We start from the raw sequence: 12,349 nt of genomic DNA, 5'->3' as shown, positions 1-12,349 counted from the left end.
TTAGTTGCCAAGTTGGTGGGATAGGAGTGGGGAGGCGTAGAAGTTGGTCTTGAGAGCAGAAGCTGAAAATGAAGTAACAAACGAAAGAGATGATAGCATTTCTCTCTTTGTCACTGTTCATTTAATAACGAGTTACGAAAGAGGAAATGAACGCAATCAATATCGGTCCCCTTGTTTAGTGTGCTACATCTGCGGAGCAGTAAATAGATGAGTGGAGAAGGCACCTGCAGCAGCGGGGGCCGCTGTGTGAGCAAGTGTGCGTGCGGGGACGGCTGGTCCAGAGTGGCCCTGTGCAGTGCCAGCGGCAAGGCGGCCGACCGCAGCCTCCAGCGGCCTCCAGCGGCCGGCGGCGGCGGCGATGGAGACCCGGAGCTTGACTCCCCGGACAGCACCGTCACTGGCAGCGTGGCCGGGCTGCGCGCTGCAACATTACATATCGCACACCTTTCTCAAATAGCTAAAATAGGAGACCGAGTCGATGAACATTTCCAAAGCTTCCTTTTAATCTCTCGTGTATCTGCCTGGCACTGAGTCTGAAAACAAGACAGAAAGGAAAAATTGAACATGGAACTATTAATTAACTAAATAAGCATTTATCTTGGGTATTGATTGCGTATCAGAAATGTACTGTGTGTTATCCAACGGCTTAATCCAGAAACCCCATTCTGTGCACGACACTGATTAAAAATTTATGGTTAACTCATTTGTAAGCTTTGGCAAAATCGATGAAGTCTAACGCTAAATTTGTTTTGTTGCTGTACGTTAGGTATGTGATATTCCAGCATGGAACGACTGTTATCGACGTTGTTCTGAACTGACGAGCGTCTTGGGAGAAGTACCTTTATCATATTATTTTACAGGAATATCCATATTTTAAAACGGTGTTAAGTAGTGTGTTCTTTCGATATTTTCGAGATTTGATGGTATTTTATGCTTTTGTATTTGCACTAGCATTTCTTCTGTAGCGCCGGCCGTTGTGGCCGAACGGTTCTACGCGCTTCAGACCGGAACCGCGCTGCTGCTACGGTCGCAGGTTCGAATCCTGCCTCGGCATGGATGTCTGTGATGTCCTTCGGTTAGTTAGGTTTAAGTAGCTCTAAGTCTAGGGGACTGATGACCTGAGATTTTAAGTCCCGTTGTGCTTAGAGCCATTTCTTCTGTAGCGGATAGAGATTGAGAATCATCATAAAGTATTTCAGTACATAATCTAGTAACCTGCAGGCAGATCAAACAACTGAAATTTAAGTAAAATTCGGCTGGCATTCCATCAAAACCAGATACTGTCTTTTCGATGATTACTTAATTATTGCTCTCAGTTTCTTTTAATATAGTTTCATTTTCTTTAAGATTGATGTTGGCAGTTACATTCTATAAAGGTTGCTTGGATGTTCTTGTCTGTTTCTGTTTTGGCATACATATATGTAAACGTCGAACAAATTACTCTTTGACTGGGTCCTGCGTGTTGTACATATTTTACCGTTGATCTGTTAAATTACGGATTATAGTTTGTTCAGCCCTTTTCGCTGTCTTTATGATGTGGTATACAAAAACTGTTTCATTCAGTATATCATTCTGGTTAGGTAACCTGGCTCGGATAATTTCCATAGATAATATAATGACGGCGATTTTTGCTGTAATTTGCTTGATTCTTCTTGTGTTTACTGTTAAACGCAATGTGTTGTTAGATAGCTCTCGTAAAGCGTGAAATAATTCTCAAGTGTCCACATTCTCAAATAGCCTCACTTTTTTACAGATTAAATGAAACATTATTTGGTTTGCGGGGTGATGTATTGCATCCAACAGATCACCAGTTCTGCATATTTAGTTTGAATTAGTAGGCGTCTGTTGTAGGAGTTTTCCAACATCGCTGGCAGCGGTGGCCGAGCGGTTCTAGGCGCTTTAGTGCGGAACCGCGCTGCTGCTACGGTCGCAGGTTCAAATCCAGCCTCGGGCATAGATGTGTGTAATATCCTTCGGTTCGTTAGGTTTAAGTGGTTCAAAGTCTAGGGGACTGATGACCTCAGATATTAAGTCCCATAGTGCTTAGAGCCATTTGAACCATTTTTTTTCAACATCTTATTTATTTCCGGCTTACTTATTAGGCATGTGTTCATTTGCAGATGTCTGTGATGTTTTCTGTTGTACGTATCTCAATAGGATATGGTATTCCGAGATGCAGTAGAATGGCAGTGGTCACGTTTCACAGTGTATAATATTAAAATTTGCATCTTCATTAATATACTTTCTGTTTGAAAGTAGTGGAGATTGGATGAATGTGTGACCAAATGTTTATTAAAATCTGAAGTTCTTGACAAAACTTTAAGTTAGGAATTTCATTTTACTATTTGAAATCCGATTGAAATGTCTCCCGATATATAATTTTATTTATAGGTCATACTATTGACGTTAGTACAGGGGAAAGTGCAACACCCCTACAAGAACGGAAAATGCTCATTTTACCCTTAATGAGATTTGCGGTAAAGTCTGCAATATGATTAAAATAAGAACTTTGTTTTTTTCCACTCATTTTTGCGTCATAACAAATTTCAATAAAAGCTTTACGTCGAAGTAATAAGGCGTTTAGATTACTGTTTTTGGTAAAAAAAGTTGCACTTCTGGCCAGAAATGTGTACTTTTTTTTCTAAAACCCGTGACATTTCTTCATTTATTTCACTTGATGGTTTCCAAACGTTGAAATAATACTTTTAGCAGATAGTTGCTATTTTCCATACACATTTTCCACAGACTGCTTTTATACATTTCTCACATTTATCGGTGGACTTGCGTACTTTGTATTTTTCACTTTGTTCTTCTTTCGCTCTTTTGATTTGCCCCGTACTACAGCCGCTTCTTCGTTCGATTGGCTTTATTGATCCTAGTCTTCTCTTTGTTGTTTACTGTTCGTGTGTTCATTTACTATCTGTAAAATGAGCGCTGTCCCCTTCAAAATATTTTTTTATGTGACTGTAGATGATTCACGCATTCATTGCTGGCACGTCTAGGTGGCAACCTTAGTTGAATATTTACAGACAGTTTGATCAACAATGTACACAGCGCACATCGTAGCGAGATACTAGGTAACAGTTTCTGGTCTCAGTTTTTCTTTTTCGTTCACAGCCACTTCAGGATGTAGTGTGCTGAAAATAATGACATTCAAAGCCTTCTTGCATGGGTACACTAACAAGTGCACTCTGGTTGACCAGTATTTTTAAAATGATGGTGGAATATAAGTAGGAGCAATTCTCCTCCACGTAGTACGGGGTATATCTCGGCAAATTTTGTTCATTGCTCTTACTAACGTTTTCTTCTTATTTTATTGGCAATCTCAAGGCATGTGAAAATACTGTGTTATCACGTTCCCTCCTTGACTTAGGAATAGCTCCATGAGGCGATGAACGACGTACTCTCCCAGTGGTAAGTTGTTTGGATGGTCTTCTAAATGATTCAAATGGCTCTGAGCACTATGGGACTTAACATCTATGGTCATCAGTCCCCTAGAACCTAACTAACCTAAGTACATCACACAACACCCAGCCATCACGAGGCAGAGAAAATCCCTGACCCCGCCGGGAATCGAACCCGGGAACCCGGGGGTGGGATGGTCTTCCTGCTCACCAAGGTACACGAAGGCACTACACGTGTACTTGAATGCTACGTGTGCGGCAATCAAAAACTTGTCTCCTCATTCTCAGATTTGTGTGACATAAATTCACGAACTTGTTCCATATTTTAGAGACATGAACAAAATTGTCAGCAGGGATGCGGTAAGCTCGAAATGACATCTCATCGAAGCAAAGGAATCTGATAAGTTCGTGAATTCTGTCTCTTATCATTTTATCGCTGATGAAATCAGGCACCCAGAAATGCCACTACATGGCATCAAACAAAACATGTTTAGCTGCAGAAGTATCAGTGGCGTACATGATGACAACCATTGCCTCCAATTCGGCTGACGTTGCGGTCCAAGCGATTTTTTAATTTTGCTCTGAGTGTCTTCTTTATGAAACGCAACATCGGTTCATCAAAGAGAAGTAGGAGGGACAAAGTCATCCCTCGGTGGCAGGCATATGCAATGGGCCCTCTTCTCCCCGTCCGGACGTCCAAAGCAACTCATAGTCCACGCCATGGTGTGTTAGCGACCTGTCATTCCGTTCCATACCTTCCTGCCACCTTCACTGTTGATCCGTATTTATTTCTCAACATAGCGTCGAATACATCTCTCCCAAAAAGAGATCAGTTTGTTGATATCGTCAGCGTAGAATGTCTGACTTAATTGACGCAGCCTCAACCTCACCTCTGTTTTCACTGCTTCATCTATATTAAAGCGAAATCTCCAAAGGGTTCTTCAGGTTCTGGAAATAGATAAAAATCGTATGGACACAAGTCGGAATTGTATGGACGATGATCGAAGATAGTGAATCCAAGGTGCGGGATTGTTGGAGATGTCGCAGCGCTCGTGTGTGTTCTAATATTGTCACGCTAAACGAGAGGGTGCTCCATATGTGGACAAACGATTCGAACTGTGATTCCAGTTACTATTTTATACGCTGCAATTTAGAATCATCTAGTGGCAGAGGTGAAGTCGACTGAATACTATGCATGACATGTAATACTTCAATTGAAATTGAGAACAGAAAAGAATTTGGAGGCGTTACTTTTCAGCTCGCCCTCATAATACAGGCATGCACAAAATGCAGGGAAGCTAAGGAGTCCTGTACAGTAAATTGTTTGCACGCAGTTTTACCCTACCTACAAGTGTAACCTCCTTACTCTATAGAGGCGATGTAGATAAGTACAGCTTGTTAGTGGAATTCATAAAGAATGCTGTCACACAGATTCTGTAAGTCCATTTCGTTTAAGTAATCTTATGGCGGAAGTCCAGTAGTTGGAATAATGCGTTGTACCTTCGTATTACTAAATTCGCAGTTGAACAGGAAACCAATAAAAGCAATACCTTTCTTGTCTTGAAGATTTTCAATAGTACCCATAAAGATCAATTTAGTATTTACAGAAAACGTACCACCACACATGTCAGTATCGACACCTCAACGTGGCACACTCGCCAACAACAAATGGCATATTTCAGAGCCATGGAACATTGAATTAGAAAAGTACCAATGACTGACACAGACCAACAAAATGAAATCAATATAATTAAAACAGTTGCTCATAATAATGGGTATAAACCCACAATAATAGAAAAACTCCACAACAAAAAACACAGTTCCAGTAAACAGCAGTCCACGCAACAGCACTCCATGCCAAATCAGTGTGCCACAGAAGCCAAACATCAATATGCTGCTCTCTCATAAATAGACCCACTATCATATCAAATAGCAAACTCATTTAAAAAGAAAAATATCACAATCAGGTTTTCCAGAAACAATAAATTACAACAAAAAGTTATCCATGATGTAAACACCTCCAAGAGCCCCTATAGTAAATCAGGAATATATAAGCTCAGATGTGATACATGCCCAAAATTCTACACTGGACAGACAGGCAAAAAGTTTTGAAGTTAGATACAAAGAACACATTGATGCTTTAAGGCTTGGCTACTTGAACAAATCTGCATTTGCAGCCCATATTGCTGAAGAAAACCATTCAGTGAGAAAGACCGAGAACAACTTAAAAATTTTATATCTAGCAGAAAAGGTAGCCACTATGAATATATTGGAATAAACAGAAATGCACACACACAAATACAGCACCCCAGAATATGTCCTTAATAAATAAACTGATCTGGCTAACACCCATCTCCTGAAAAATTTTCAAAAATTAATTTCCACCCTCCAGAGTAAATAGTATTCCTACACCTATCTGCAGATCAAGTAGCAAATTTATTTGTTAGTACAATTCTCATGACGCTAAATGTAAGTGAATAATGTGCTGTCTTACCCATATATATATATATATATATTGGATTTGATATCGAACATCTTTCATCTTTATAATTAGTGTAGCAGTATTCGGGCTAATATTCACAAAATCAATATCTCTCTGTACTGGTGTAAATGGCGTTTCAGTTGCGTAAGATAATATATGTTATTTTTCCGAGCATGTAGCATCTTTGTAATGTTATGAGATATCATAGCAAATTTGACACTCATATGTTTGTAAATACTATGTATGTATCAAAATATGCGGTGCATGATAGAAGTCTGTTCGGTGACTGGGCTGAAGTGCTCAGTGATACAAATTTACCTGTGGAATGATAGAAATGTGCTGGAAGTGTATTCAGTGACACATCTGAAGCGCTCAATTATGCAAGTTTATGTGTGCAATGATCTGAATGCGGCGGAAACTACAAACGTTGCCTGCTGGACGAAAACTTTAAAAACAAGCACTCCAAACCGACATTTCACGTGAGTCACATCCCAATGCAAATCTGTAACTAAACCATCTTTGTGACGTGCTTATAATTATGTATTATTTGTAATTTAGGAGAACTAATTAGGAAAAAACGCAGCACATGTTGTAATGAAAGCATGAAAGCCGTCTGACGACGAATCGTAATGATTCGAAACCGGTAACGGTACCCCTTGATTAAAAGAAGCTTAAAATAAATTTGTGGCTGGTTGCTGTCTCAACACCATCTACATTTGTCTTTATTTATTTTCTTTTAATTTCAGAAGCTATGTTTAGTATATGAAGATTTAAAATATCTTGACTATCAAACTCCATATGAAACCATTCTAATAATAGGCTTGCACACATTATAACCTCGACCATAATTAAATATACTTACAAGGATACCATCAGACCTGTTAATAATTGATTTCGGTGAGTCTTAGTTTTGTTGCAAAGGGACCTGTCCGGATTACCTGGCTATCGGCTTTCCATGCGACGGCTCCCAGTTACCGAGGAAACCAACGTTGAATTATTTGTGAGTATGTCCTATACGTACAACGTTAGCCGTTCTTCGGGCCAGTTACCGGCTAAGGCTCCTTGTTCAGATACTGCATGCATCCTTTATTTTTTTATTTTCTCCATTTCAGCGCACAGAACACCATTAAGTAGTTTATTTCATGCAACATTATTTAAAAATATTCATTTTTGCTGAAGTAATTTCGTTAATAAATCAAACGATACGGCACAATCTCTTGAAATGGGTATTCCACTTGTGGTTCGCAGTGAAAAATGGCGAATATCTGGACAGCTCCATGGAGTTCGCAACGATGGACGAAGTATTAGTAGCTATTGAACGATTCCAGATACAGATGAAAGTACTCATGTCTTATTTTGAACTCGATGATATAGCTAATACGGGTGAAACCGGATGCCAGTACCGATCGGCGTACAATATATCGGAGGCGGAATAAGGAGCGAAAACCGTCTCTGTGTACAAACAAGGTTTGTAGAAGAATATTCATTCCTTCAAAGCACAGCATATTTAAATGGCGTCAGAAAATACATTCCCCTGCGTTTTCTTGTACATGCCAGAACCGTCGAAGAAATTCTGTCGGACTGTTGAATAAAGAGCTGAAGAGATTACTCATAAATTACGAAATATAACTGTAACCTGCACGAAGTAAGGGCAGTTCGCGAAAGTGCGAACGAAGATTTTTTTAAACCTATCATTCTTCCGTACGTGGGACAACAAAAATATCTTAACATTATTGATTCCTGGGGAGGGCATACCGATTAACCAATTTACGATCAAATCTTCTTAGATGAAAGACAAACATCGACCTCTGCGGTATAAATTATCCCACGCAAATGTACTCTATTTCACCAGCCCTGTTACCTTTGCTTTTACAGGAAAAAAATTTCAGGAAAAAATCAAAATTTGAATTACTAAATACTAATACAGAAATCATTTCAAAGGAAAATTCCATAAAAGTAGATTCTTTAAGTCTGTGTTAATTTAGTGCTCCTGATTTCACAGGAATGATCAGATAGACGTGGTTCGCATCGAATTTGATTGAAGAATAAACAATCTCTTCGAATTTAAACGAACTGTATTTTCCGGTACCGCCTCGGAAATATCGGTGAGCCTGTAAGGCAAACTTTCATTAACTTGGCGTGGTGCTCAGAGAGTTTGCGTTTCTTTTGCTTTTACGACGACTACAATAGTATCGGGAATTATTTTGTAGCACAGTAAGCGATGCAAGCGATAGCGAGTAAGGCGATTCCATAATAAACGGACTTCACATCTATAAAGAGTTTGCTGTAATGATTGATTTATAATGAAACCATTATTTTTGAATAATTTTGCATGACATATACTATTTAATGATATTCTTTACCATGCAGTTGAAAAGAAAGTGCAATGACAGATTTAGAGCCTGTATCCGGCATCGTCATAGTCGTTAACCTCAGCTGGACGCTGCGCTTAGTTAGCTAACACAGGAATAGGTTACAGGTATGGGACGTAAGCAGAAAACTTCAACATCTATTTGCTCGGAAACTAGCGGTCGCCGTATCAAATGCCGCTTTCAAGGAACTCAGGACAGGTCACTTTACAACACACCTAAGACTCAGCAAAATCTGCGATTAACAGGTGTGACATCACCCTTGTTCGTATATCCCACTATTAACTATGTTCCATTGTTTCATTTTAAGTATGTACAACTGTAACTTTTAGCATGTGTGTGTAAGATGTTTCCTAGAGCCAAAATAGATAATAATTCCACCGCCAATATGTTCAGGGTGACAAGTAACAACACATCACATGCCTTACAAGTAAAGTGATAATTGGCGGTGCTTGTACATTTTTCGGAATTATATTTGTAAAAATACTGAAACTTATTGTAGTGGGAGTATCAGAACTTCAAAGGAAACTTTCAAAGGTGATAGTATGACCCAAAGCAAGGAAAAAGTCTAGTAAACAATGGTTCTAAAATGCTATGAGCACTTCTTTAGTGGGAGAGATGTGTTTCACAGTAGCGAAGATGAACAAGCGTCCCTAGCTTTTAAGGTATAGATTTCAGAGTCTATGCTTAGTAGACATTTTTTCCTTGTTTTGGTCCTTAGCACAACCTGTGACAGTTTGTTGTTTTGGTTCGCCTGGTATATACCACGCATCTTTTCGTTCAAAGAAATCATATATATTTATCTATAAATTACATCTTGCAGGCACACTAGGGACATGATATATTGTGATTGACAGGAGTGGGGTAAGTTCAAACCAACTGATCTGGAGAACAACTCGTGGAGACGAGCAATCTGCTTTAAAGAGTATTAGCGCCTGCTGAGAGTAATCAATGGAATGTTAGCGATCTAGGGAACATGCGAGGCAATTGTATTGGAAATGTAGTAATCCATTTGGCATTTTGTGGTAGTTTTGTCTCATCATATACTGACCGAAAATAATCGCAACGCCAAGTAGGAGTTCTGTGACATGAACTAAATTTGGTGGGAGTGTTTCTACATCTGAAGGATGATGTCTACACAAATTTCACGCCAGTTGCATAAGAGTGGCTCTAGTAGCCCAACTATGAGCAGAAAACTAGGTTTGCTTTGAATACAAGCTGTAACGCTCGTGAGCGTTAGTTAGCTTTGAGACTGGACGTAGTGAGTTGATGTTAGTCAAGTTTGCCTGTTGGGCGACGAAGACGCCATTATCGACACCTCACTGAGTTTGAACGAGGTTATATAAGGTGGCTACGAGGAGCTGGGTGCTCCTTCTACGATACAGCAGAAAGAATTAGCAGGAATACCGCCACTATACGTTACTGCTGGCAGCAGTGATCACGTGAATGTACAGTCGCAAGAAGGCCGGCTTCGGGGCGGCCACGTGGCTCTACCGAGAGGGAAGACTGTAGCGTTCGGCGTAAGGCTCTGACACATCGTACTGCACCTACAGCAGCAATCTGAGCAGCAATCGGCACTACAGTGACACAACTAACTGCTACAAATCGGTTACTTCAATGATAGCTCCGAGCCAGACGCCCTGTAGAATACATTCCACTGACCCAAAACAAGCACCAGTTGTTACTTCAGTGGTGGCAAGCAAGAGTTCTTTCACATACTGGGTTGAGGTCTGTAGTGTCTTCTGATGAAAAGTGATTCTATCTCGCTGCCAGTGATGGCCTTATGTTGGTTAGAAGGAGGCCAGTATAGGGCCTGCAGTCAACTTGTCCGCGTGCTGGACACACTGGACCTAAACCTTAAGTTGTTGTCTGGGTTGCGATTTCAGACGACAGAAGGAGCACACTAGTGGCTACCCCACTCAACCTGACTGCAAATCTGGTGATTCGACCTGTTACGCTGCCATTCATGAACAGCACTCCCGGGTGTGTATTCCGACAGGATAATGTTCACCCACATACCGCTGTTGTAAACCAACATACTCTACAGAGTGTCGACATGTTGCCTTATCCTGCTCGATCACCTGATCTGTCTCCAGTCGAGCACATAGGGGACATCATAGGATGACAACTCCAGCGTCATCCACAAACACCATTAACCGACCCTGTATCGACCGACCAAATGCCACAGCCATGGAACTCCATCCCACAAACTGACATCCGTCACATGTATGACGCAACGCGTGTACGTTTGTATGCTGGCAGTCAACGTTCTGTCTGTTACACCTGTAATTAATGTACCACACTTCTACATTTACGATGGCTTGTTAATCGCTAACATTAACCTGCGATCTTGCAATGTTAACAACTTAAATGCGTTAGCTAGACGAATCCAAGAAATTTCATTACCTTATATTAAATATTTTTTTGGTGTCGTGATTTTTTCCGTCAGCTGTAAACTATTATTCTTTTTCACTCATTATTACATGGGAGAGAGTCCTGCTTCCTTCGTGTTGCACTAACTGCATACCACACTCTTGTTTACACATTTTGGCTATTGATAGTCGCCCGCTGTGGCCGAGCGGTTGTAGGCGCTTCAGTCCGGAACCGCGCTGCTGCTACGGTCGCAGGTTTGAATCCTGCCTCGAGCATGGATGTGTGTGATGTCCTTAGGTTAGTTAGGTTTAAGTAATTCTAACTCTAGGGAACTGATGACATCAGATGTTAAGTCCCATAGTGCTTGGAGCTATTTGATATTTTGGCTCTTGCTGTAACGGATAAGGATTTTCAAAACTGCAGCGTCGATTGTTCGGCGAGTTCTCCCATCACGAGACATGTAGGGATACTTCATAATAAAAAACTGCATTTTTGTATCAAAATACCTGGATCAACGCATTCAAAATCAACAGACTGTAATAGCCAGTTGCAATACTGACGTCGAGCAGTGGTATCTGTGTTTCAGTGGATGTACTACCGTTACTTTGTAATATTTGGCTTCAGTTTATGACAGGTGTGTGAGCTACCGAGAAGCCAGTCTGAAGTGCAAATGGCACAAATATTTTCTGGACTTCTTTCCGTGACCGCTCGGTTAAAACTGATACGCCATTTGCATCGGGCCGTTATGTCGAACGTGAAACACTATTATACATACGGAGTGAGACAGCTAAGACAAGGTGCTCAAAACATATCCAGAGCGAGCATAATCATCAAGATGTGGTTTGGCTTAGTCACTGCAGAAAAATGTAGAATTTTTGAAAGTATACAAGGTTTCTTTTATATCTACAGAACAATCAGTCTCCATAGCTGAGTGGTCTGTGCATCTGACTTCTGTGCAGAGGACACGGGATCCATTCTCAGTAGGAATAGGGGTTTTGCCTTACTGGGAGGACTGGAACAGATTGCAGTCAGCTTCGCGATACCAACTGAGGAGCTATGTGAATGGGAAGCAGTGGCTTAAACGTCTGGAAAGTGGACGACGGCTAACACCATGTCCCTCCACAACACCTCCGAATGCCACTGTATGACAGAGGATGACGACGGCCGGTTGGCTCAGTGCGGTTATTACAGACTGTTTGCAAAAATTAGTATGATGACGTCTGCCGAATTATGAGACCGACTTCGTTTTTTCTTAATAGAACTATACACCTGTTCCTTTGGCACTAGAAAATGCGTGCAAAGGGGGCTTTAACATCGATATAAAGCACGAGTGGAACTTGATCAAATAGTAATTAGGTAACAGCACACTAAAGCAGTGTCAGGAAAAGAGGCTCCACAAGTGTTCGCCTTACAGTAAGAAATGTAAACAAAGGTTCGTGTGTTCACCTGTGCACTTGTAGCCCATTAGTCTGTGATATGCTGTTTGTAGCGATTAGACAACTTACTAATTAAGCTGTTCCGACTTTCACAGTATAGACGATAGTCGAAAAATTTTATGTCGTTTCGTTTACGGCAAATGTTGCGAAACTTTTATATGTTGCAAGGAATCGATCGTGCCAAACACTGACGATTAGTCTTTGCTAACATACAGGATGTTAACGGTGTAAGTGTAGATACCTTTGCTGGTGACAGAGGGCCTTGTACTGAACAACATTAACTCA

At 40.7% G+C, this 12,349-nt stretch overlaps 1 protein-coding gene across 1 annotated transcript in view; it reads right to left on the bottom strand.

Moving 5' to 3' along the window:
• LOC126298039 (cytosolic carboxypeptidase 6) overlaps positions 1–12,349 on the bottom strand; it is a 1,900,625-nt gene continuing 1,888,276 nt past the window's right edge. The window contains exons 13-14 of the mRNA XM_049989358.1: positions 188–421; positions 1–62 (exon numbers count right to left, since the gene is read on the bottom strand). Of these exons, the coding sequence (XP_049845315.1) occupies positions 1–62; positions 188–421 (296 nt within the window). The remainder of the gene's footprint in view (positions 63–187; positions 422–12,349) is intronic.

This window comes from Schistocerca gregaria, chromosome X (genome assembly GCF_023897955.1).
Source record: "Schistocerca gregaria isolate iqSchGreg1 chromosome X, iqSchGreg1.2, whole genome shotgun sequence".
In the NCBI taxonomy this organism is placed as follows: Eukaryota; Metazoa; Arthropoda; class Insecta; order Orthoptera; family Acrididae; genus Schistocerca; species Schistocerca gregaria.
The sequence above is the reverse complement of the archived record's forward strand: the minus strand, read 5'-3'. Positions and strand labels throughout refer to the sequence as shown.